The 26,013-nt window shown below is 38.2% G+C and overlaps 1 protein-coding gene and 1 long non-coding RNA gene across 5 annotated transcripts in view; one reads left to right on the top strand and one right to left on the bottom strand.

The window, feature by feature from the left end:
• Positions 1-16,952, bottom strand: part of ANO10 (anoctamin 10) — a 119,873-nt gene extending 102,921 nt beyond the window's left edge. For 3 of the 4 annotated variants that reach the window (XM_085226423.1, XM_085226425.1, XM_085226426.1), the window contains exons 1-10: positions 16,832-16,952; positions 14,804-14,953; positions 13,615-13,797; positions 12,671-12,805; positions 11,559-11,678; positions 8,533-9,102; positions 7,568-7,623; positions 6,350-6,424; positions 5,305-5,487; positions 1,002-1,193 (exon numbers count right to left, since the gene is read on the bottom strand). In XM_085226423.1, the coding sequence (XP_085082549.1) occupies positions 1,002-1,193; positions 5,305-5,487; positions 6,350-6,424; positions 7,568-7,623; positions 8,533-9,102; positions 11,559-11,678; positions 12,671-12,805; positions 13,615-13,797; positions 14,804-14,942 (1,653 nt within the window). In that variant the 5' untranslated portion in view covers positions 14,943-14,953; positions 16,832-16,952. Of the gene's footprint in view, positions 1-1,001; positions 1,194-5,304; positions 5,488-6,349; positions 6,425-7,567; positions 7,624-8,532; positions 9,103-11,558; positions 11,679-12,670; positions 12,806-13,614; positions 13,798-14,803; positions 14,954-16,725 lie in introns of all 4 variants that reach the window. The other variant, XM_085226424.1, reaches the window with a different exon arrangement.
• LOC109368283 (uncharacterized) lies at positions 16,711-25,515 on the top strand. The gene is made up of 3 exons (XR_002116173.3): positions 16,711-17,529; positions 19,936-20,052; positions 21,590-25,515. It is a non-coding gene; the product is annotated as an uncharacterized LOC109368283 (long non-coding RNA).
• Positions 25,516-26,013: the final 498 nt, after the last annotated feature.

Raw genomic sequence — 26,013 nt, 5'->3', positions numbered from 1 at the left:
ATCACAATGAATTAGCAGAAGTAACTTTCTCCTTGACAGTAAGCTGTTGACTCAGCTCCTATGATAAAATAATTCAGTATTTCCTTAACAGAAATATTTCAGCCAATGCTCTAACTTCCCATGTAAAATAGATTACTAAAATCAAATTAAACAAACTACTAGTCTGTTCTGTCCTCTGTCTTCACCATGCATCAACAGAAAACTTAAACTAGAATACAGATCATCTCCTAGACCTTTCCTCCAGCCTACTTCACATTGCTGTTAACAGAAAACTTACATCTTTGGATATGACTGGCCATTCTTCTTTCTACCACAAACATCTCTGAGTTTTGAGGAGTTCTGCAGAGTTTTTATTGGTCAAAATCAGTTTACTAACACAGTCTACTCAAGAGGTCCCAAACTAGCTGGTGCTAGCACAATCACATCATTAAACAACTGAGGTCAGAAATCCTTAACTGACTTCTTCCAGTGTGAAACTGTTTAAGTAGATTAAACCCCTATAGAAAAGTACAGCCTCTTCACACATACATAAGCTATTTCAAAATTAGTCAGCTTGAGTACCAGTAACCATGAGAGCGCACAGCCAAGCATGACTCAGGATTCAAAGTATTTATCTATCATTCTTCAATCTTCTGAAAATACATGAGATGAGCTCCATGCTCCTGAGATGGCCCCAGATGTTACCAATTTCAGAATGCTTCTGCTATAAATTACTAGGCAGTACTGTACTGGCAGCTTTGCTTTGTTGGTATTGCAACAGAATCACAACATACATGCATATAAGTAGTAATGAAAGGATTTACTTTCTCTTCAAAGGCAACTGAAAATTACACGTGGTTGAAAACCTAACAAAATGTACTGCAGTGGGATAATATCATAAGACACTGAAGATAACAAAATACCTACTAAAAGTTAAAAGCAGTTGATGATGAAACATACAGCATAAATCTGCTGAAACGTCATTTATAATAAATGATTAAAAAGAAACAAACAAAGCTTACCTGCCAAACACCGATATTTGCTGTGGGTTCTGCAAACGGACGCTTGTAAACTCTACACATTTTTAAGGCATCAGAATATATCTCTGTGACGTTGTTTAACACTGCAAAGACAGCAGCCAGCGGATAAACACACGAGAAAAGACTGACGTAGCCAAACTGTAAAAACAACTCCAAGTAATCATCAAAAGTACCCTGGAAAACAGAGGAAGAAAAAAAAAAAAAAAAAAAGCAACTTTTACTCAGAAAAAATACATGAAGACGTGGAATTAATAGTACAGCTATAAACATGGTTCCTCATGTCAAATTATCTGCCTGATAATGATCAGCAGTAGGAGAAAAGACATCCTGTCTAGTAATTTTTACAATACTAAATTATTCAGAACTTCTTAATATGGGTAGGTCAAGGTTTTCCCTTCGCCTAATGCACTCTCTGTATCGTTCACTTATCCATATTACATGAAGTATATGAAGTAATTGTATGAACAGACTCACTGTAAGTTCTTGACTATCCCAGTGAAACAGCTACTGACAGAACAGTGTAGGACAAGAAAACAGCATCATTCATGTAACTGGCAGAACACTCTCCTCACAATGCTCTTACAAATAGGCCTAGTACTTCAGACGGTCCAGGAAAGGTCTAACCAGAAACATAGGTTTCAAACAGGCAACTCTTCTCTAATATTCCTGCACATCTATTTCAAATGAGTAAGTTAGAATTAATTGCCTACTTGAAGGCTAAAATGTCAAAATGTAGCACTGGCATCTGAAAGGAACAATTAATGCAAACAAAAAGCCCTATTCTGGCAAATCTGCAATGCATCTATCTCCTTATTTTTGAATCAACAATTCGGGTACTTAAATGCTGATTAAGTATTCACATGTAGGTCTTTATACATATTTACATACTAATTTTGTTATATTAATAATAGTTTTCTGTGATTGCAGCAATTATTCATGAAAACGAAGAATAAACCAATAATTTCTAAAGAAAAGGATTGATTTTGTCCAATGTGTTCTCTGAACAAAGGGTGATGAAATATCATAAACTACTTAAACTAGGATACAGCTATTTGGTATTCATCCAGACCCACACATTTTCTTCTCTCTCAAAATAAAATAAACGAACCAACAAAACTATCGATTAAGATTTGACAGTAACTGAGATTAGTACAGGAAATATAACATTAGTTTTGGTTCCATGCATCACAGACACAATTTTCTAATCTGGTTGATGACAGTTAAACCAACTGCCACCTCTAGCACCTGGTGCTCTTGCTCTAGCAAACGGGCAGCAGAAGCCAGCAAGCTCAGAAATCAACATGGGCCACTCATCAGCTACATTCCTCATTCAAGCTCGTTTTCACATCTCACATACAAACAGGTTTGCTCTGCAGGCGAGACCTTGAGGAGCTGTGTAACGTTTAAAATCAAGGAGATTTTTTTCCACAAAGATTTCCTGTATGAACTCTGAATTTTAGCAAGGTCTTCATTAGGGGCATTTGTGCAGCATCACTCACTGGAGTGGCAGTCACACATTTGTCCGTGCTGTCAGTTACATGTTTCAAGCAAGGAGCAGTGTGTCCCTTTATAATTCTCCCCCTGGTAACTGCACTGCATTTCCACTTTCTTGCTCAATACCTACTGACTTCTCAGCACAGCAGTCTGAAAATAAAACGAGCATCTACTTTTCTCCTACTTGATTTACAACACTTTATGAAGGAAACATCTGAGAGGATGTTAACTGTGCTATTATCACTGTTATCAACCTCCTGTTGCCCTAGCCACAGGAGCAGCACAATCTATGGCATCAAGGAAACAATCAACAAAGCAACCCAGGATTCAAAATGAATTAGGAGAGAAAAAACAGAGGTGAAATAAGGACTACAAGCTTTCATACTTTAAATCAGTTGAAGGGCTGGAGAGACACAAAAAGGAGGTGAGGGGAGAGGGCAAGGAGGGCAAAGAGAAATTAGAATATTAAAGGGTAAGTGAAGAAAGGAAAGGGAAAGAAAAAATCCTGAAACACAGAATTCTGTCAACACTCCTGCTGAACTCCTCAGTTACTAAACATAGTCAAATGCTTCCCCCTTGTGACAGATGTAATTTTAGTAATACTCTTTTCTGCTGACAGCTCAACACTTAGAAACAAGTGGTCTAATACCGTGTATACTATATACACAAATATAGCACAATCAAAATATTTAGATTGAAGTTAAAATCTAAGGTGTTGAATACACCGTGTACTGGACTGAAACTGAGGCAAGAAGTGGGCAACTCAAAGGCAAAGTCATAACCCCACAACTGGACCTACTGTTTCTCCTTGAAAAATTATTCAAGGTATGACCACACAACAGGTGCAGATACATCTGATCTGCAAGAGGCACTGGCCAGCAGGATTCAGACACCACGCTGGCTTTGTATGTGCCAGTTAAGAACCAGAAGTCAGATCAGCTCTAGGAGCCAGAACTTATTTGGTCAGGCAAGTCGACACCTGCTGCCAATTCACAGCCCTTGGATCTGTGCTGGTGTGTTTTCAGGCTCCTTGCTGGACCATGCTGATTTACCAGTTCAGACACTAACTTAAGGATTTCTGCTGTGCTCTCCACTGTAAGACAGGTGCTCTCTGCCAATCTACCTCCCCATATATGAAGTGAAAGATACCAACAGTCCCAGTGAAATGTTAGTACAATTATTCAGCTGCAAAGGTAGTATTTTCATTTCCCACTTCATGGTACTCTCACATTTCAAAATAAATTTCTAACTCTGATGTTCTCTACTTTTACATAAAAAGTACATGACCTACATCTATTTCTTACTCTGTAAAGGCATAAAGCATTAAATCCCTTGTGACTATGCTTGCAGCATTCGACGGAACAAGCTGTCAGTCACTCTGTAAGGTCTTAACATACACACTACTGCATTTTGTCAACTCCTCTAGAACACCAAGTAATGAATTCCACAACACGTGTTAAATACAGAGAAACAAATCAACCAAATTCAAATCAAGAAGTAAAGTATGGTGGAGACAATAATATACTAAGCAAGACCTATTCCAAGAAAACTTACCAGTTTAACGTAATAAGATGACACAAATACATCTTAAAACTTTGTGGATGGTGAGAAGGAAATCCTAAAAACAACACAGGTAAAATTGATGATCTGATTTTGTGTTGTTTGTCATGTGCTTACTGACTATGAAGCCATCAGAAACTGAGATAGGAAGACAGCACGAATGCCAAAGCTGTAATTTCAAGAAGAAGAGCTTCCAGCAGTAGTACTGGCCTAAAGAGTTCATCTCTTCTGCCTTCTTAGGTTGCGCTGGCTACTGTGCTCATTAACCTAACTCTTACAATAATTTTATGTTGCCATTGTGAACGATGACTGCCAAGTCCAGCATACGAGATGGCCAAAAACACTGCTGGGATTAGGAGAAATGTAGAAGATAGCAAGTATAGCAGTTGGGCTATTCCAGGACTGCAGCACCTGTTGTGCTAGTGGGAACACTTCTGGGACCAAGCCAGAAGGTGTAAACAGGCTCCAAAGAACAAGAAATCTCCAGTGAGTGTTAAACAGAAATAGAGAAATAGAAAAGCAGAAACAGCTGACAGAGAGAATGACAAACAAAACTTGACTTCCTTAAGTACAGGAGTACCCAGGTCTTTCAGTAGAAGAAACATGCAGTTACACTGCTGCTGCTTGGTTGTTTGTTGGTTTTGGGTTTTTTTTGTTTGTTTGTTTTGTAGCCCTTGTAACTCTCACTGCTAGGGCTAAAAATAATTCAAAAGACAACAAACAGTAGAAAAATGTGACTGCTCCAAGCATAATGAAGGGCCTTTGCTCTGGACATAGTAACCCATCTTTCTGCGTTTGGGCGATACAACAGAGAGATCAATTCAGTAAGAAGTAAGGATTCTAAGTTCCACCACATAAGAATAAAATCTAGACATCAGGGTTTCCCTCGCAAGATATAATTTGGGCACTAGGAGTCTACAAATGTAGCTTATCCCCCAGTGAATTGACAAAAATGATCTGCTGTTTCAAAAGCAACAATTGCTATCACATTCTATAATGAGAAACAAGCAATTCCTTACTCTGTTCCACTCTTTGTTTCTAAAAAGAAGATTATGACTATTGCCAAGAGGTCAAACTATACTTATCATGTATTCAGAGCACCTTCTGAAATAAAATAGCTACTCTAATGTACTACATTGCAGCTAACAACAATTCACCTGAAACCACTTTTTAGCAGCATATAATCTAGCAAAATATATATCCTAACAACATATGAGCATATTCAACATACAAAATAGGTGCCCATTTCTTTTTCCAAGTTGACTTGTTCAACTAATGACAGGTCCGTTTCTGTTTTCAGAGAATGCGTGTGTTTCTTCATCTTCTTCACATGTCTCTTCTGAAGCCAGTAAGGAAGCAGGGATTCTGCAAATTGATTGAGGATCTGTGAAGTTATCAGCAAAGTGGCCAAGCTCTAAAAAATAAAAATAAAAATACATTAAAAAAAAAGCAATTAATAGACCTGCAATAAGTCTGTGATCGTTTCTAATTTTGTGTGTTCTATTAACACTGCAAGTTCTTACACCACAACAAAAGCAGCCAGCATAATAAAACTAGCAATAGCAAATGAGAAGGATAGCTGCTCTGGTTCCCATTCTTTGCAATGTGCTGAAAAGAACTAAATAGGTCTTTAGATAATTAACTATTTAGTGGATCTTTATGCATCTTGGAAACAGTACAGGAAGTCCAATGAAAGCTAAACACTTAACAATACGTCATTTATCACTAACAGAGGTAAACAATGGACTTAAAAGAATACATATTAAGTTTCTACAGCCAAAGAAATAATTACTTTTACTTGATTTTCATGCATTTGATTTCAAGCAATATTAACAACAGAAAACTGATTTAAAATACCAATGACAAATTATTGTTGCTTCTATTTATTTTCAATTTCTCACTGTAGTAATAAACTTAATAATACTCCTATCCTCAGGAACCTCTCAATAAGAACACTATAAAGAAAAACACTTTGTAACATAAAGGAAAAGAAGAGGAAATGAAAATTCCCCAGCTTCATCAGTGTGAGGGAGCAATCAATTTCTTTTTCTCATCTGCAAGGAGAAAAATGATCGCTCTACATTACTCTGTTATCATTCTGCAGATGTGCAAGATAAATTGAAATATGGAACTGTATTCATAAGAAAATATAAACTTGACAACAACAATACATACATGTACATATTTAGAAAAACTACTGAAAAAAATCAGCACTATTTCAAGCAATCCTTTATTTTCCTAGCTGCATCATTGTTTTTAATGTTTGAGTAACTTACCTGTCTCAGAAGTTTCATATCAAACAGCACAAAAGCAATGTAGAAGAGAGATGCAAAACAATTCAAGAAGTTGAACTGCAAATGAAAATATTTGTTATTATGCAAGTGGAAATTCATGGCTTGAGAACAAAATGCCAAGTATCATCTAACAGTTACTCTGATTCCACACAGATACAAACTGTCCATTAAATTGAATTTCTTTACCACCTTTAAAACTACATCAGAAAAAAATAATTCTGATCGTATTGATCCAACTCCTATTTCCATTAAACTACCTCGATGCCTTCCTAAAGCACAATATACAATGTGTTATACATTTAAATTATAAAATGTGAACACTTTAAACACCTGTCATCGTCTACTTATCTTCCACAATTTGGCGTTGATCTTAGTTCAGGGTGATGACTTTTTTCAAATAAAAATGATGACAAAATCTATTTATTGGAAGACATCTCTTTAGATATGTATAACTGTTCCTCAATTGATGTTAGTTTTCTGTTTAACCAGTTCAGGAGGTTTTATGACCGAGAAGAATATTCCCTACTACTAAAATGAGAAATAAATCACAGTATTGTACCTGAAAAATCATGATCGGGCACTGCAGTAGAACTTTTCTCAAGATTTACAGTACAGTCTCTTAGAATCAATACAAGCACCTAATCCTCTCCCATTCACTTTACAGTATATATGTATGCACGCAAGAGCAACTTATTCAGAGGCCCGAGGTAAATATATCAATATATATATTCAATATATATTATGAGCTGAACGCAAGCAGAGTAATGGACAAGTATATCCAGTCTCCTCTGATTAGCTGGTTGAACTTAGTACAAATGCAAGTTAATGTGTGAACTTCTTAAAGCGCAGTTTACCATAAAATGTTGCAAAAACCAAAAGGAATCATTCCCAGTTGAAGCCAGGACCACATCAACTAAGAGAAATATATATACATATATCCAGAGAATATAACAACTACATTGCATATCCAGAATCCTAATGAAAGAACAATCAATTCAAAAACAACTAACCTGTGCAATATAAAACAAGGTATTTATACAGCCTAGCAGTCACTGCAACCACAACAGAAATTCTGTTTCATCAAAAATTATTTGGCACTGAACAAAATTGAAAGTCAAAGCAGGAATGCTGGGAAAATACAAATAAAACACTTAACTTCCCTTTTTAAATAACCTTTTACTCCTCACACTACCTACTTACCACTAAAACCTTCAGAATTAAATGATTCTGATATGAAGACTCCAGCCTGTGATTTTCTAAAAAAATCAACAAAATTACTCATTAGTAAACAGCAGAAGCACACGCAATGTACTAAACACTGTTATACAAAACAGAAACATTTTTCCACCTAGAAATCATTTTAGTGGTAGTGTCTAAGGAATAGTTCCTCCAATAATTTATGGCAATAACAATTTATACGGTACCATCATTTCTTTAGTAGCAGCAGTGGCAATGCACAGATCCTGCAACTTCTCTAGTTGCCAGCCTCCATACCCAGATTCCTTCCTATGCTCTGCCACTTCAGCTGCTAACATCAGATCTTAGCTGAAAATAAGTCAAGTCGGAGACAATCAGATGAACTCCTAATCCTGTTCACTCTCTTCTGAGAGTGCCCAGAAGAAAATATTCTGATAAGGATGTGAAACCTCAATCTTCATTATACATATAATATACACAAACATTATTTTAAGACAATTTTGTTAATGTTTTTAGATTTTGTTCTGTTATCTCAGTGCTTCTATCCTCTGCAATGATGTATCACACACACACACACACGCACACACACACACAAAGATATATTCATCAAACTCAGGTTATGGAACAAAGACGCCAGGACAGTTTCCTCTGCTGTCTACCTCTAATCTCCTACCCTGATGATCTCACCTCCTCCCTTGGGCAAGCAATACGGCTAAAGTAGCCTAAGAAAGAACTAATTCAGAGAAGGGAGACTGGCATCAGAGAGAGGTTGAAGAGGAAGGCACGATCATCCCTTCTGCTAGACTCAGACCAAATTAAACCAAACATGGATCTGCTATCTCGTAACACTCCGAATAAAAGAAAGAAGTGAAAGTGGCCAGCTCTTTTACCCCTCAGTAAAGTAAGTCTTAAACATTTGTGATTCTAAATTATAATGTAAAAATAAGAATAATAAATAGTTTTCTTACCCCATGACGTTAAGAATTCAGCAGCATACCTATAGATACGGTTCATAATTTCAATCACGACAGCATATATGATACTGGGCACATACAGCATCAAGCTGCTGAAGGTGGACTTATTCTCCTCATGATAATCCAGAGCCCACTGTTCCAAGTCGAAGTAAATCATCATCACATACAGCGAGAAGTAGAGGCAAAGGCACACAAACGGTACGGACACCAGATAAATGCGTAACTGTCTCTTAATACTTGAGTACACCGGTTCCTCCCTCCCAGTGACAGGATTGATACCCAAAGCACCGTGGAAACCTGGCCTTGGTTCTTCAAACTGCCTCTTCATCAACAGTGTCCCCCAGCGGTACGTCATCACAGCGCAAATCCGCTTCCAAACTTCCAGGATCACAGTGGACCACAGCAGGTTGAATGTGGCAAACATTACATATTTGTCATAATCTTCCCATGCAAACACATAGTAAGGAATTCCAATGACAGCCATTGGAATCAATGCAAACGTGAAGTACTCTAAGAAGCCAAAGTAGAGAGCAATGGTTTCACCAAAGTAGGAGCGTATCTCATCTGCAGAGAAAAATGTCTCAGTTAAGACACTCAATATACATAGGAGTACAATAAATATCAAAATTGAACACAAATTAATCCCTTGGCCCAAATTTACGTTTTCTGATCTGTTGGGTTTTTTTTGTTTGTTTGTTTCTCCCTCTCCTACATTCCAAAACCAGAGAAGGTTATTTGCGTTATGTTATACAAATGCATATATTCAGATAGTAGGGAAGCCAAATACCTCAATACCTACAGTATCCAGAGCAAAATAAATACTAGCATTCTTAAAAACAGAATCTATAAAGGAATGGCTAGGGTGGCATATAAGTTTTTTATATCAAGTCAGTGACACCTGATTTCTAAAGTTTCTCAGTGGCATTATGTAGACATGGGAACCAAATTTGTTTCAATTTGCACAGTGTTAGAAGATCTAGCTGTGCTTTGCCACCCCTCAGTGAAATAAAGGAATAGATGAAAAAATATACTGAGTTCTTAAACACTTCTAAAAACACAAAGAGGCTAAGAAATTCCCTTCAGTAGACAATCAATACATGAAATGAACTATCGTTCTCACTCAAGTCTGCTTAAGTGTTCTAAAAGTTTGGATAGTGCAGTACTAATGGATATGACAGATGCACAATCTCCATGGAAAACAAGATCTCGCTTAAATTACTAACAAAAAAATTGTAGAGTACTAGCCATCATAATCTAGAAATGCCATCAGTTCTGAAGATTTAGAAATAACTAGCATACCGAGTTTAGAGTGTTAAAATCTGTTTTAATCTTTGCCTCCCTCAAAAACCAGGTCCTTTATAGTTGTATATCACTGCTACGTATTCACTCACGTAATAAAATATCACAGCCTGTGAATTGACACTGCACACGTATTCTGCATAAAAGACTAGCAGATCAAAAGCTCGTGTGCAATGCCAGAATACTGGTACGGCATGCAGTTTACAGAAAACAGCAGCAAAAATTCATAGCTGCCAATCAGATAAGCCTCTGAAAGCCAGAGGGAAAGGCAAACAAACAGAAAAATCATTATGCCAAAATCTTTTTCAATTAATCAAGAATTTATTATTAAATGAGTTTGAGTATAGACCACGAGCATCATTTCACGCTGCACGTGCACAACATAAAAGAGATCCCTAAATTAGTACATATATAGCAGGGTTAATGGAATTTACTTTTAAATTTTTTGTGTATTTGATGTCATTCAAAAAGAACCTCTCCTGTATAAACAAGAGAAGAGTACAGAGCGGAATCCTCTAGTCTGGAGGCAGGAATTATTGAGCCAGATCCTTAACTTCTATAGCTCAAGGAAGACTCTCAAGTAACCGCTGGACCAAGAGATTATCAGTCAGGCAAACTCTTAGTTTTTTTCTTCTTCATATAAAGTTCACAGCGTTTCTGCAAATTCAGAAGTTAACTCTCTCCACATTTGTCAGATTAAAACTTGTTTTCATTTTGAACTTTCTCAGTGTATATAATCCACTCCACTGAATCTAGCAACCAACAACTCACACTTTTGAAAAGCATACAAATCAATGTAGTTTTGTCAACTCCAGACATAGAGGAGCCTTCCTACCAAAAGTTAATTTGAAAATAAATAGTTTTGGCTTGGTCCACTACTGATTTGCTGATGTGTAGCGACACTTCTGTTAAAAGGAGACTGCTGCTAAGGTGGAACTATACTGACACTGTATCGCCAGACTAGCTCACCAATTTCATGTCCTGAACTCCCTCAGGGGGCTACTCAAAAGAACAGTGGGTGAAATTTTAAAACTCAATATTACAAGAAATAGTCATAGGGTGTTTGAACTGCATGTTCTGAGGTGTTTGAACTGCTCTGCTTGGGCCAAAGGTCTACATAGCACAGACCTTCTGCAGCCACAAGAAAGAAAATCATTATGAACTGAGAGACAGCAGCCTACACATCCTCTCAGGCTCCTACTTCACCCCAGAAAAGTTGCAGTGCTAGTCATCATAGCACATGAACCTACAGGCACTTTAGAATGAAGAAGAATTTGATGAAGCGACCTTGACTATGCATGTCAGCAAGTCCAGATAGGTTACAGTCAAGAAACCATTTACAAAGTACCTTCTTGGCTCCAAGTAACAGCAAGTTTAAGCGAACTTCAGTCCATGATAACTAACAAAGCAACTTGGGCAGAAAGGTAATATTAGAGAAGGTGAACTGTAGTGGGAATCTGGGAAGGTGACAAGGCAAACTCAGTGAAATGGGAACGCACCAAGGTAAACTGTTAGTGAAACAGGGAGGTGACAAGGTGAATTCCTAGTGAAACAACTGACTTCTTGTTACAATACTTACTTTCCACACAGGAGAATCACTTTTATAGAAGCTAAATGATGGAGCAGTAGTTGGGAAGGACCTTTGGTCTTCTCACACCAAGAGAAAATTCCTCCAGAAGAAACCCTGCACTTTATGCATAGCAGAGTAAGTGTTCACATACCTAAAGGTTGATAGCCAATTTTGACTCGGCCATACCAGGTGTGTCGGAGCTTTTTCAATTCTTCTCTGTCATGGAGTGGGAAAATCTGAACTAGAATACCATTGGTCAATAATCTTCTCACTAGAAGGAAAAAGAAGTACTAGTACTCTTGCCAAATACAAGAAAGTTGATATCAGCAAATGGGTTACATTACGTACTTACCAAACCTAAAGTTCCCTTGAATTTTCTTAGGTGACAAACAGTAATGGATAAAAACACTGTTATTAAAATGATATAGGAATTCTAGAAGAGAAACTATCTCCTAAGAAACTGTAGCATCTCTATCAATACACTAGTTGAAGCTACCATAAAGATACTACTTAGGGCATGCTGTTTCCAACATTTGCAGGTCATAAATCTACTCTTGAAACAATAAACATGTCATACTACTACCATTCCTTACCCCAAAAAGAAGCAAGTAAACTTACTATCGATAAAATATTTATTCATGAACAGGAGCACATTTATTCCAATGACTTCCTGTGGCCTTCCCCTGTAGATTTTGTAAAAAAAATTGTTTGGCGGTGGGTTTGGCTGTGTTTGTTTCCTTTTTTTTTTTTTTTTTTTTTAAACACAAATTATTTGGGTACCAACTAAAAATAATAGATAACATAAACTTACTTGAAAATTTATTCAGCTAAAAAGAATGTAAAGCAAGAATATCAGTCTCATAGGAAGACTCAGGATGTAATGGTACTATGGAAGTCATTTGGTCCAACCTCCTGCTCAAAGGAGGTCCAGCTTAATTCAAGCTGTGCAGGATACTGTCCAATTAAGATTTAAATGTCTTCCAGGGAAGAATTCCCACAGTCTAAGATACTGTTCCAATGCTTGATTTTCCTCACTGTAAAGAACATTTTCTTAATATCTATTTGGAATTTTCTTTGTTACACTTTACATTCACTGCCCCTTGTTTCATCATCATGAAAATCTGAGAAGACAAGATAAATTAATAGTGTGATTTACATCTCGAGAGTTTATCTTAATTGCAGGAAAATTAAGGCTTTTTTTCCACCACGAAGACTGTCCTAAATCAAGATGCTGACACACAGACAACAAACTACCTTGCTTACCAATTGATTTTCCTGGATATAGCTTTGCCTGTGGATATCCAGGGATCATTTTTTCATCTCTAGCTCTCAAATTTTCAAGCTCATGTTTGATGATATACTGACATTCTGACATCGTAAGGAAATTGTGATTGTCATCTAAATAAAAAAAGAAAGTAGTAAGAAACTGTGCAGCATAATAAGACAACTGAGCAAAAAAAAAAATACCAAAAAAGACCAGTCCAACAAACATCTTTTAGCAAAACCTCCACTTTTTAAAATGAACACCATAGGAAGAAGTTTTCTATAACTAGCACACATTTGCTACTGCATTTTTTACTACCCTGGTGAATTAAGAGAATGAATTCAAACACAAAGAATTATGAACTGCTGAAGACTGGGATAGCATACCAGCAAGTACTAGATACTGTTGACCTGTTGAAAGACTCTGTTATGTTTCCACTATTTGCCAATTTCAGAATCTCTATATCCATTTCTGCTATACAGTTCCCAAAGTATTTTTCTGAAAACTAAAAATGAATAAAACCACAGAATCATAGAATGGTTTGGGTTGGAAGGGACCTTTAAGATCATCTACTTCCAGCCCCCCTGCTGTAGGCAGGGCACCTCCCTACAGACCAGGCTGCTCAAAGCCCCATCCAGCCTAGCCTTGAAAAATGCTTGCTGCTTTTCAGAAAGCGTTTCACATCAATTATCACAGCAGTTTGGTTTTTTTTTTATGGAACATAACGATAAACTATTTGAGACAACTAATTGTGATGAGAATACAAAAATAAGGAAATATAGTATGAAACTTTTTCAAAATCAATCCCAGTTTTTGAAGAACTACGTTAACAATCCTATCATAACACCATTCCAAGGGATAAACCATGAAAGATTTATTAGTGAAACTGATTATAAATGTACTCACAGCTTTGTAATGATACAAGAAGTTTAACAACGCTTACCTGCAAAATCTTTGAAAGTTTTTCTACTGCTGTATGTGAAACTTCTCATTGAATTATCATTACACTCCTTCACCAAACCCACAGTTTCAGCTCCCAGCAACAGCCTTAAGTGGGAAGCTCCAATTAGATAAATAGTTTCATCTCCATTTTCTGTAACCAACGGTTTAATCAGTAGTTGTGCACCTTTAAAGTAATAGAAGGAAAATAGGAACGGAATGCATTAAAATTATACCTAAAGAAAACTGTATCATATACCTATCATACTGGACCAGGAGCACTGAAGCTGTATGCTTACAGCGATAAAGAATTAAGGTTTCAACAGCATATGGTGTTCAGAATTTTGCAAGGTTACCCTCTGCTGTAGTATTGTTTCTGTGGAAGTGTTCACTGAAAATTAATTGTAACAATGAGGACAGTCTGGATTTACTCCTGTAATGCTCACATCACATCAGCAATCATTGCTTCGGCAGTCCCATTAGTTTTAAGAAGACTAGGCCTCTGAAATAGGCCTCCAAGCAAGTTTGGAGTCACAGATCCAATATCTGCAGAAAGTTTACTGACCATCAGATGTCAGATACAACAGTCATAAACAACAAAGTCATAAAGTGCCTTTCCAAGAGATTAGAAAAAATTCTAAAGAATTACAAAGCAAAGTTAAACTAACTTTAATTCTTGGAAGTATACTGGAACACCAAGAAATGAAATATTCTCTGTGTGAAAACATACAAGGTAGAAAAAAGATAATTAAAAGCCAATATGAATATATCAAGATTAATTTGCTTCCTGCAAACTCAGTTTTATTCTACAACATGAAGCCAAGGCTTGAAGGAAGAATAATAGATGTACCGCATCTTCATTTTGGTAATGATTTGATAAGATTTACAACTTTCTCTTAGTCAACATGAGAAACACACTCTAGAACATGAGCACAGAAAGTAACTAAAAATCTAAGTTGCATGACTTTACTCCTCTTTCACCACTAAGATGGATTCTAGACTTCAGTAGGCACATGACCTTACATCACTACTCTTAAATGACACCAAGCAACTTCAAAACTGAAGAATGGAATGGGACTGGCTAAACAGTAATTACTTTCATCATGAATCACATGAAAACTAATTTTCTGTCTGTCTTCATATTATGACAGCCAATCTATCTAAAGTGTTACAGAAGATCCTGTTATACTCACCTCCATTGGCCTTTTTGTCAACTATTCTTTTAGTGAACCATTCTATGGTTTCCTTTTTTGTGCCTTTTGCAAGCTCAATTACTACCAGAGGCCTGAAGTTAGGCTCAAAAGTATCCAAGAAAGACCAGGTTTCCTTCATCTTTTAAGAACCTTTTAAGTTCAAAAAAAACACAAAAATGACAGTATATTAGCATATATATATATACATATATATATGAAATATATATATATTAGAAAAGATATGAATGTAAAGAATGTAAAATTTTACTACAGTGATCACATGTATCTGTGCTTAGCACAGTGGCAGATGACCATTTATGTGGACCAACTGAAAAGAGCACTACAAAGCATTTGAATAACCCCCTGACCGTCACTTAGCATGATATTTTCAATCTTTTGGGGCATGTATATCTCACTCTCCAAGTATGGAAACTGTTTTTGCTATGTATTGCAAAGAACTGTTTTTTGAGAAAAAATAAAAACAAAGTAATAAGGAAGAACTAGCATCAAAAGCTCCAGTTTGCAACTTCCTACAGCATAATAATCATCAGCAAATGAAAACATTGACAAAAGAGAACATTAGTCAAACAGCTATCTAAAATAAATAAGCTTTTCCTGGTAAGAATGCAAACACATTATACGTTTATGGAGGTACTTTCTCAGCTAATCTTGTGAAGCTTTAACCAAGTATTCCAAGGAAACTTAAAGTACCTTTGTTAGGTGAGCAGGGCACTTCTCATGCAGACAAGCAAATTATGCTCACAGCAATTAAAAGATTTATTGAAAGTCATAAGCCAAGCATTCTGTAACAAAGTTCAGTCACAAAGTGCTAAGCATCAGCACAGACTATTCAAATATATTAATCACCAAACTGAACTGTTCAGTTGATACTATGCCTTCAGTTCTTTATAGACACAAATCTACAGCGATAAGAACGTGATTTGGATTTACAGCTCTGAGCCTGAGCATGCAAACATTTAAAGAAAATGCATTAGGTTAATAAAATACTTTTAAAAGATTTCTAGTGCAAATCTGTACAATCAGAATGAGTCAGACAAAGGGAAATGCAATCAACATCATAAGGCATTGTAATCGTGGTGCCAGTGATTCACTACGTCACCCTGACAAGTCATTCCACCTTACTGCTTCACTTTCCATTGTTGTTTTATGTACATTTATATGTAACGACAATAACTGCCACACTCTGCATACTTCAACACAGAAAGGCACTGGTAATTGGTGAATACTACGGACATCCCTTCAGAGGAGCACTGCTGGGTGTTCCAGCTGCAGCAGAGCCCACACCAGCCAACTTCCAGCCATCCCTTCCAGCCTGAGAACGGCCTCTGCACGCACTGCGTGCTTCTGGAAACTTGCTCGTATACCGCTTATCCACAACCCCTGCGATCAATGCAGTGTGCGAGCAGGACTGCTGTTAGCTATCACAGCCTTATTGCTTCTAAAACACACAGAAGTGCTGAAGCCCTCTTCAAATCTGTGCTTCTGAGGTTGATACCACAAAGCTGGTTTGATTCGGCACATACAAGACCCAGCACCGAGTCAGCAGGACATAACGAAGTAGCTAGCTTGAGTTAGTGCACACAAAGCCTCGCACAGACTCGGTGGGACCGTGCTCTCACTTTCACGCAACGGGGCTCACACGGAGGGGTAAGCCTGGCTAGCGGGACACGAGTTCTGCCCAGCCCACCGGGCCACCGCCCGGCCAACAGCGCTGCCGCCGTGTTATGGCGGCCCAGCAGGCCAGCCCGCCCGCTTCCCTCAGCAGCCCTCTCCTTTCCAGGAGCCGCACGGCCGCAGCGCACTGACAGACGCGACCCCTCCCGCGCAGCACCCAAGAGGAGGCCGCCCCCAGCCCCGCCCGGACCCCCGGCCTGTTACTCTCCCCGCCCCGGGAGCCTCACGGGTTGGGCGGACGGGGGCAGGCTCCTCCCCCGCAGCGGCGGCGGTGGCGGTGGCGGCGGTAGCGGCGGCGCTGACAGCACGGCCCACCACCCGAACCCCACTCACCGCCGCTCGCGGCGCCACATCCGCAGGGCGGGCCGAGCTCCGGGAGGCGGACTCCGGGCCTGGGCCGGCCCTCCTCCTCCCATTGGCGGAGGCGGTGCTGCCCGCTCTGTCCGCGCGAACTCTCGCTTCAGCCTTCTGTCTTGTACGCCCTTCGTTCCCGTGTTGTCTCCTCTCAGGCCAAAGATTCTGGAGATCGAGCTTAAAAATCCTGCGCTTCAGCCTGACATAGAACCACAGAATCATAAAGTTGGAAAAAACCTCCAGCCTCACCTAATCCAACTGTTAGCCCACTGAGCACGTCCCACAGTGCCACATCCACACGGTTCTTCAACACCTCCAGGGACGGTGACTGCACCACCTCCCTGGGCAGCCTGTGCCACTGCCTCACTGCTCTTTCTCAGAAAAATTCTTCCTCATATCCAACCTGAATCTCCCCTGGTGCAACTTAAAGTTGTGCTGATAATTCCGTTTCAATGCGTCTATCTGTAGCAGAGAAGCACTAAGAGACCGTACAAGAGGATTCCCTCACAGTTTCGTAATGGTTTATCAGGTAAAATGAGAGCAGTACAAACCTGCTGTCCACATGCTGACTCCATTTGCACTTATCTACGAAAAGGGGACTGCAGGACAAAGCCCCCGGATTCAGAGTTTATTCAGAGCCGATGTACAGACCAACAACATGTACCAGCTGCCAAGGGGTAAGCTTTATCCTTCCTCTAGCATCTGACTATTATTCAGCATGCATTTTTTAGATATTTGCAAATGCATTTGCATTTAAAATGTGTAAATTTTACAGAGAAAAATATGGATTGTACAAAATGTCAGTTTCTGGTACTGAGTTTTTCTATTATAGCCTTGGAGCAGTAAGGAAGTAGGGCATCTGGGCAACCAGAGATCTGTGAATACTTGAAATCCAGGTACTACATGCTGCACTGGGCAGTAACAGATAAAACCTGAATTGGGTAGTTCAGGCAGGATGTATTGGACTTTTCAAACTATCTCAGTCTAGTCTGGCTCCCAGTGGCCTAATTGTACAGTTTATTCACTATTCAGTGTCTCTGACTGTGAAAACTCACCTCCTGCAAAGATAGTGCAGAAATAACAGGGACATACATTTAACAAAAGGGGATTTTTAGACTCACTTTATACTTGAGTTTTGTTTGAAATCTAATTCCAGTGCATCACATCAGAATCCTCCAACGTCTCTATGGGATTTGGTCTCTGTCTTTTAGGAGCTGTATGGCTTTCTTGGCCCGACATCTGCTCTGATGCCTTCCTCACATTCAAGCTTCCAGAGTAACATTCCATTACCCAATTATTTTGTCCCCGTGCATAGAGTCATTTAAAATCATTGTCGTTTCTTATAGCGAAGTTGCTGTTCCATTTGGTAGGCTCATTTAATGTCAGTATTCCTTGATGGTCCAGCCACATTTCTCAAATGCTTTCTATCCACTAGGTGTCACATTCTTGCTATGCAATGAATTCACACCAGTACATTACGAGCTTTCTCAAAGGTTTACATTTCGCTAACTGATGAAGGTTACCACATTACCTCACCTTTGCAAAATGACAATAGAATTTATAATTATAGGGCGGGTGTGCCTACAGAGCAATGTGCATAAGTACACACTGCTGGCACAGTGGAAACAGTCTGACCATGATAGCAAAAGGTAAATTACTTTGTAACAAGTATGTTCTGTTCCAGTGACTAGAGTGTTTTCATTAGGATTAGCTAATTAAAGATGGATCAGGTTTGCCCACCCTAAATTGTCAACTGCACTATAATTATAGCTAAGTATAATCCCAAGCTTGCATCCATCTGTTGCTGTAGTCCAGTCTTGTGATTGTTAGCTGCTTATAGCATTTTCATGGTCTGCCTCTGTCAGTCACAAAGCAGACTGTAGCCACAGTATAACGGATGAGCCGCAGTAAGGAGAAAAAAAATAAAAGAGACAAAACAGAATCCATCAGCATTTCAAGACAGGAGCATATTTTTATTCTGTGGTTTATCCTCTTCCCCCTGGACTACTAACTACCACGGTACTTAACTAAATTAACAGGCCATTCACTGTGAAATGAAATTCTCTTTTACACCTCGTTGAAATCATGCTCACATTTTGAGTATAGTTCAATGACTAGCAGCATCCATCCAGCATCACTCTGCTATGAAAGGATGAGATCTTATCCATGTACCAACATTACAATTCTCTTCTCTCTGTGCCCTCATTGCCAGCTCTAAGGCTCTGCCCCATAATTGCACCAACTCTGGCACTCATCAGATCCTTCTCTGGGTCCATTCAATTTACCAGCTCCTATAAGTAGTTTTCTGTGTTTTGCTTTGTTCCAATTTCATGATTTAAATTGGCTCAAAGGCTAGATAAGACCAAGAGCTGCCATAAGGTAAGCACTTTCCATACAGCAAACATTGTTATTCAAATACATATAGACATATGTATGGTATGACAACCACACTTGATACAGCCACATAAATGAGATGAATATTTTCTCTTATTTGAAGTCGCACAAAGGAATAACCATTCTTTTAAGATTTGGTTTTACTTAGGGGTATAGGCATTATAGAACAAGAAGCAATTAACAGCAACATATTCTTCTCAGTCACGTGCTAATGATATACTGATTTCAGTGTAAAATGGATGGTGAGACTTCTAAAGTTTAGAGTTAACTGGTAATTATATTACATTTTTTGTAATTAAGCTTACATATTTGTTACAGTAAGATTTGGTAACATTTTACCCACCTTCAATTGTTCTTTTTTTTTTTTTTTCTGGTCAGATTACACGGGATTATATGGGATTTTTCCAACAGTGTAATAAATATTATTACAATGTTTGTATTTTCCTGCAAATGGGGAGGAAAATGTTTTTCAAGTCACATCTGGCACAATTTTTACATCCTGCCAGGAACTGCCACATAAATGTTCTCAGGCAGACCTAGCATTGTTGGCATCAAAGCATGGAAGCTTTGTTTCATGAACACTGACCAATATGAGGCTGATCAACTATAAACTGCAAAGCACAAGGAAGATAGAACTCTTCCATTTTCTGCTGGGTCGAGCTGATTAGAGATATCTAATTTTACGCCAGGTACCTGATCCCAAACTAGGTCAAGAAAGAGCAAACAAACAAGCAAACAAACCCTGTCCTGTCAAACCAAATGGAAATGGCATAAAAAAAGGAAAATCTGCCTAAGCCTTAGAAGAGGTAAGTGAAACTGCTCTCACATTATTACCCAGAGGAAGCTGGTAAAAAAATCTACATTATATATAAATCATTGTTTATATATGAATTGATGGGAAATTAATTAAATGACATCAAGATTCAAAGTTTATTCCACCTGAGCAGAACATATTTGTGTATTTGTTAGGCCAGATGTGCCTCAGAGAAGTCCTTGACTGATGAGCTGTTTTAGTAAGGAAAATTATTCTAACTCATAATTTAAGTTGCTAAATTATGATCGTAGTGGAAAGAGCTTATCCAAGGTATGGGAGAGGCAAGTTCAGGAAGTCAGTATTTAGTAAAAGCCTTCCCAGAGTAGCATTTGCCAAAAGTAAAAAGGTGATAAATTTCCTTACAGTCCTACTCAGAGGGCTCTGAATTATGAATGGTCCTGGGAGGACTGCAGAAGTTAATCATTTCAGTTGTCTTTCACGCTGTATGCCTGAATTCAGCTGCTTTTCAGCTGTTGAACAACTGCAGATTGAGGCTTTCAGGCAAACCAAAACCAGACAGCAGTAATATCATCAGCTGTTCCAGACTACATTAGCGGTGCACATGGTGATTTTTATTGTGCTTCATAAAATATTTCATATGTTCTTACAGACAGCCTCCTGAAAGAATCTGGATAAAAAGCATATGCTACATCTTCACTGTATCAGCCTGTGTTACTCTAACTTTTAAGTACCTTGAAGCATAAGTTGGGAACTGGCCTTTCATGGAGCTCTTGATTGTGAAATGATGAGTTGTGTAAGCTTTTATAGCCAATACTTCAAATCATCATAAACTGATCTCTCTGGGGAAATGCATTGGCTTATCCAGTTAGGCGAGGGCTGTAGCACTGGTATGCTTCTGTCAAAACAATCACAGATTTGACAGCTGTTCAACAGGTTTAAATCTAAAGACTCTGAGCTCCATTTTCCTTTTGTACAGCATATACTATTGCATTGTATGATATATTTACAAGTCTGTCTATCATTTCTCTGCTTACATGCTGTCCGCAAGTATGACTCGTACATCTATTCACTCGACTGTTCTCACCACTACTCGGAAAACAGCAAAATAGTCAAATCCATTAAAGTACACATATCCTATTTCCATTCATTCCTATTTCTGAAGACCCAAGCTTGTCATTACTACTGATGTCAGTCTAGTTTACACACCATTTTTACACACTCAGAAACATAGCTTCCTCTTCATTTTCAGATAATCCCCATTGATGCCTACTGGCATTTACTCATCCAAGGTTCCAAAATCGAAATAAAAATGACAAGCCTTGAATAAATCACTCCCTACTTTAAAAAGCTGGACATTTTAGTCACCAACCTTTGCAAAATTAACTTGCAAACCATTGGAACCTGGCCCCTTAGGAACCATCAACACCATGAACAGAATACTGAACTCATGAAAAGAGTAGCATTATCTGAAATGATGAGTGAAAGACTGCAGAACAATTACTGAAGTAATTCTAGCTGTTAAAGCGGATGAGTCAAAAGAGAAATTATTCTGTGATCTTTTCTTGCAGGGCTAGCAAGCAAAGAAGTATCAGAACAAGGAGGTGTGCGTATGTTATTGTTAAAGGACTGCATGTGCTGATCTGCTTTTCGCATCTAGCTAGTTTCTTCCTAAATACAAAATCTGCTACAGTTTTTCACCATCTGAGTCCCATGTGGCCCAGTCATCAAACCTTCATAACACGGGTTAATAAAGACACATGGTAAATTCTGTCAGTTCAGGGGAACACTAAGCACTTGGTGAAACTGAAAAAATGTTTAACCTGACCTGTCTGCTCGAGTCATACATTTAGAAACACTGGAGATATTTCTTCCATAAATTCTACCTTATTGGAGATTAGAAATTTATCATTATTAGTATCAAGTGCTCTCCTTAAAATTTAGCTAAGTCTGTTCAGAAAAATTTTATCATCAAGGTCATTGAATTTGTCTTTTATTTCTGCAGCACATAATACTATAATTTGATTTGAAGCACGCTTGTACCAGACCTAATTTTAAAAAGTCTTTATTTTAGTGAAAATCATCAATAATTAGAAATGCAGTGTGATAGAAAACATGAATCCTATTTCTGTTCTCATTTAAATCCTTCCGAAGCAGATGTCTAGTGTTTGTCAAGATATAACTAGAGACTAATATAGTTCTTGCCCCATTTTGAGCTGCAGGAGGGCCTGTTCCTTCATACTTTTTCAACAGTGAGATAAGTTAAGGCAAAACAATACATTAAGAAGGATCCTCCATTCTCAAAATCAAATGTCAAGTAAAGTGAAAGTCAAGAGCTGCCCTTAATTTTTTTTTCTCCTGAGGGATTGAGAGGCGTGTACTCTCATAGAATGAAAGTTCTGTTTTGTCTTCCTTTCATTTTTAGGAAAAATAAAATTGTTTCTTTGGTGTTATGTTATGTAACCAAGAATCTGTGTTTAACTCAGAATTAGCGAGGGAGACAGGTGTCTGGGTACAGAGCATCTTTCTTAGTCCAGCCTGGGTGCAAGTGGGTGTATTTAAAGCTGTATGTGAGTCACAGCAATCCCACTGGTGTTGCATGTAAGGTCCTAGATCTCATGAGAACCTAATCCAATATATGTTACTGCAGGGCTGGGGTGGATGGAGTATTCTTTCTTCTGCACAGGGCCACGCACTGGAGGTACACACCCTGACTGTATTGAGCTATGTGGCAAGACCCCACTCCCTCAAAGGTCACATAACCTAGGCTAGCATGCACAGTGGGATGGGCCAGCAGTGCTTCCAGAAAGACCTACATTTCTTGGCTGTTAGAGAATGCCTCTTCCTCGTAGGCAAATAAGACTGATGTCTCCGGGAGTAGAAGCAGTGCTATGCTACTAGCATGGGTTTCCAGTATTGCAGCAGGAAACTGTGTGATAAAAGCTAATGCTGAGATGTGAAAGGATCCTTTCTTAAATCCATACCTGCAACAGTACCTACGATATCCCACTTAACTGTGACAGAACTTGCCTGCTCTTCTTGACATTCTGGAAATGCTGTGAAATACTGTGTGACTGTCAGCACTCACTTATGTTGTCACTAACCCAAGTGAGAGTATCAAGCAGAGCTGGTCCTGTGTCCTAGCTGAGCTAGCTTGTCTGAATTTAAATCCTTTCTCCAGACTAAAATGAGATTATTTCATGTGTCCACAAGTAGTCACTATAACAGTGCAAGAACACAAGTAGCACAAACGAGACACTCCCTCCAGCATTTACAAATGACTGAGCTGAAAGGCTGCTTTACTGGTGTGTAACAATTGTGTTTAGAGAGATGGCTATCTGCATGCCAGATAGGCATGACCTGCTGTGTGTCTGGAAACGTAGATCTGTGCAACAACTAGTAGAACAGGCTGGTCTGGGACCATTCTTTCTTAATATGGTTGTGTACTCTGAAACCACTGAGAACTGATCTGGTTTCAGAGCTTTATTGGAGTAGTTTGAAACCCACACTAACCTAGACTTGAAACACACCAATACAAAATATTCAGGGCTCTGAAACATTTCTGAAAAGCAGGAAAATTGCTAAGGGCAGAATTAGGGCAAGTAGCAGCAATATTAAGATGATGTAATTAAAGTACCTCACACTGAAGGTAACAATCCACTTGGCAATGCTAATACAGTATGATACAAGATTCCAGGTATCAGCATCATCTCAATAGAAGAAAAACATCTTGTGAGTATTTTTAGCTTTTCCACATCTCTTGCTTAGGCAGCTATTAATAATGTGCAACACTGAGTTATCCAATATCTTTTTTTCCTTAATAGTTAGCAAAGTAATCAAACACACATCCCTTTTCATCTGACATTTTTAAAGTGTGCTTTAAGATGCAAAAGTGTGAGGCATTTTGCCTTTGACAGACAACAGCTGTGCCTCAATTAGTTAAATGGTCTTTCAGGAGGTCTCAACATACTCCTGAAGTTTTGTTGTATGATCAAAGTAATGTTGTGTGATATCTATGATGAAAAACAACATGATGAGTTTGTAAAAAAATTTAACGTTGATTAAACAAAATGGAGAGCTGTTAAAAAAAGGTTTAGTGTCATCTGTGTAGTATTATTTTAATGATTTTTTTGACTGATGGAGATTTTGCAGATTATTCTAAATATTATTATCTTCCTGAACATTTGTCATCTAGGTCTGTGATTGCTATTTTGTTAGCTGTTTTCCTATTTGTTTATCATGTGGTAGTTAGATTTAATTTTTGATTTATTCAGTATGTGTGATTATTCAACTCCGAGGAATGCAGTGGATAATAAAGCTAGTTCACTTTATTTTAATTTCAAAAGTCACATACATGTATTTGCTGGTTTAAGTGTGCATATTTGATACAGGACAATTTCAATAGCATCTTAACATATTTGAATAACAAGAAAAATGGTAAAGAAATTATAGTTTCGTAAAAAATGAGAAGAAACAATACATCAGCATTTAGCTGACCTTTCTTCAAGTTTCTTCCATACTGGATATTAAAATCAAGAAAAACTTTAGAAAAGGATTAACGTACCTAGAGAGCATTCTGAATATATATATAATGTGGAATCCATTCTTCCTTACACTGAATAACTCATACGTAACTGATTTTTAATGTGATTTATCTGTACTGCCTCCACTGAGTTCAGCTTATGTAACTAGAGTATAAGCATTTGTATTTATGGGGTTGTGTGTAAGAGCTCTGATGCATCTAGATAAGGGATAGGTTCTTCCTCCCTTCTGCACTTGAAGCACTGTCAGGGAGAACTTCCCCCGCCCAGAGTGACCTTTCAGCTGATACTCACAGAGATCCCATGGCATCACCAAGCACCATGAACACACCCTTGGGCATCAAAAGCTTCCGCAGAGGGCTTCCAGGTAACAACACGAGCCTGGTAATAGATCTGCAGCTTTCTGAAACAATGAAGATGCAGCAGCACAGGCCAGACAGCACATTATATAAATAAGAATGCAACCCATACAAAACTATAGCAAACAGTCTCAACCATCCTGTTATACATTTTTTTCAACTTCCAGCAAACAGTGACTGAAGGATTACTTGTCAAGAATTGCACCTGGTCATCTATCTTTGAAGACCACCAGTAGACAACCTCCACTGCTCTGCCTACTCCTACTTTTATATTACACTCTACTCAGTCCCCAAGAGTATCACGCTCCACTCCTTCTGTCCCGTGAAAAGTTCTTCCTTCTGATTGTTTTCCATCTGTTACACAATTCATGGGATTCCTCTGATTCTTGTATTGTGAGGATATGTGAATACTTGTTTCTTGTTGCCATCCATTACTTTAAGGATTTCTTTTATGTTGCTTCCAACTGTTACTCTTCCAGGGTAAGAGTTCTAAACCCTTTGTATGTCATAACTATTATCTACCTCTGAAGGTCTCTTGTCACCCTCCCTTCAACATTTTCCTGCCCTACTCTACATTTTTCAAAATGGTATCAGTAAAACTGCATATAGGAGTAAGAATACCTTTGCCCAAATTAAAATTCTATGATTATTATTATTATTGAAATGCTTAGTTTATTCTTGTTATCTATTTTTACTAATCTAGGATTAAAACAAAAAGATGAATGGTACAGGATGCTCCAGGAATTAACTTGCAGCTACAGTACAAATACAGAAAGGAAATTGAATTGAATATCCATCTGTTTATCTATACATATTGGTATTCCTACAAGCTATGTAGTGATTTGCCATTACTCAGTGTAATGGTGTCATTTTTTGCATTTGATTGTAAAGAAAAGCAAGACTAGCAAGCTATTCAATACTGCACAGAATATACTATATATAAAACCACAGAGATATTCCCAGCTCAGAATTACAATCAAAGACAAAAGTTTTCCCGAAACAAAGATGTCAGACAAAGCAAATATATTTAATAGCCTGAAAAAAAATATTAAATTACAATTCATTTGTATCATCCGAAGCATGGAAAAAAGCAAG

Source organism: Meleagris gallopavo, chromosome 6, assembly GCF_905368555.1.
Source record: "Meleagris gallopavo chromosome 6, MGAL_WU_HG_1.1, whole genome shotgun sequence".
NCBI lineage: Eukaryota > Metazoa > Chordata > Aves > Galliformes > Phasianidae > Meleagris > Meleagris gallopavo.
Note: the sequence above shows the minus strand (reverse complement) of the source record. Positions and strands in the feature narration are given on the sequence as shown.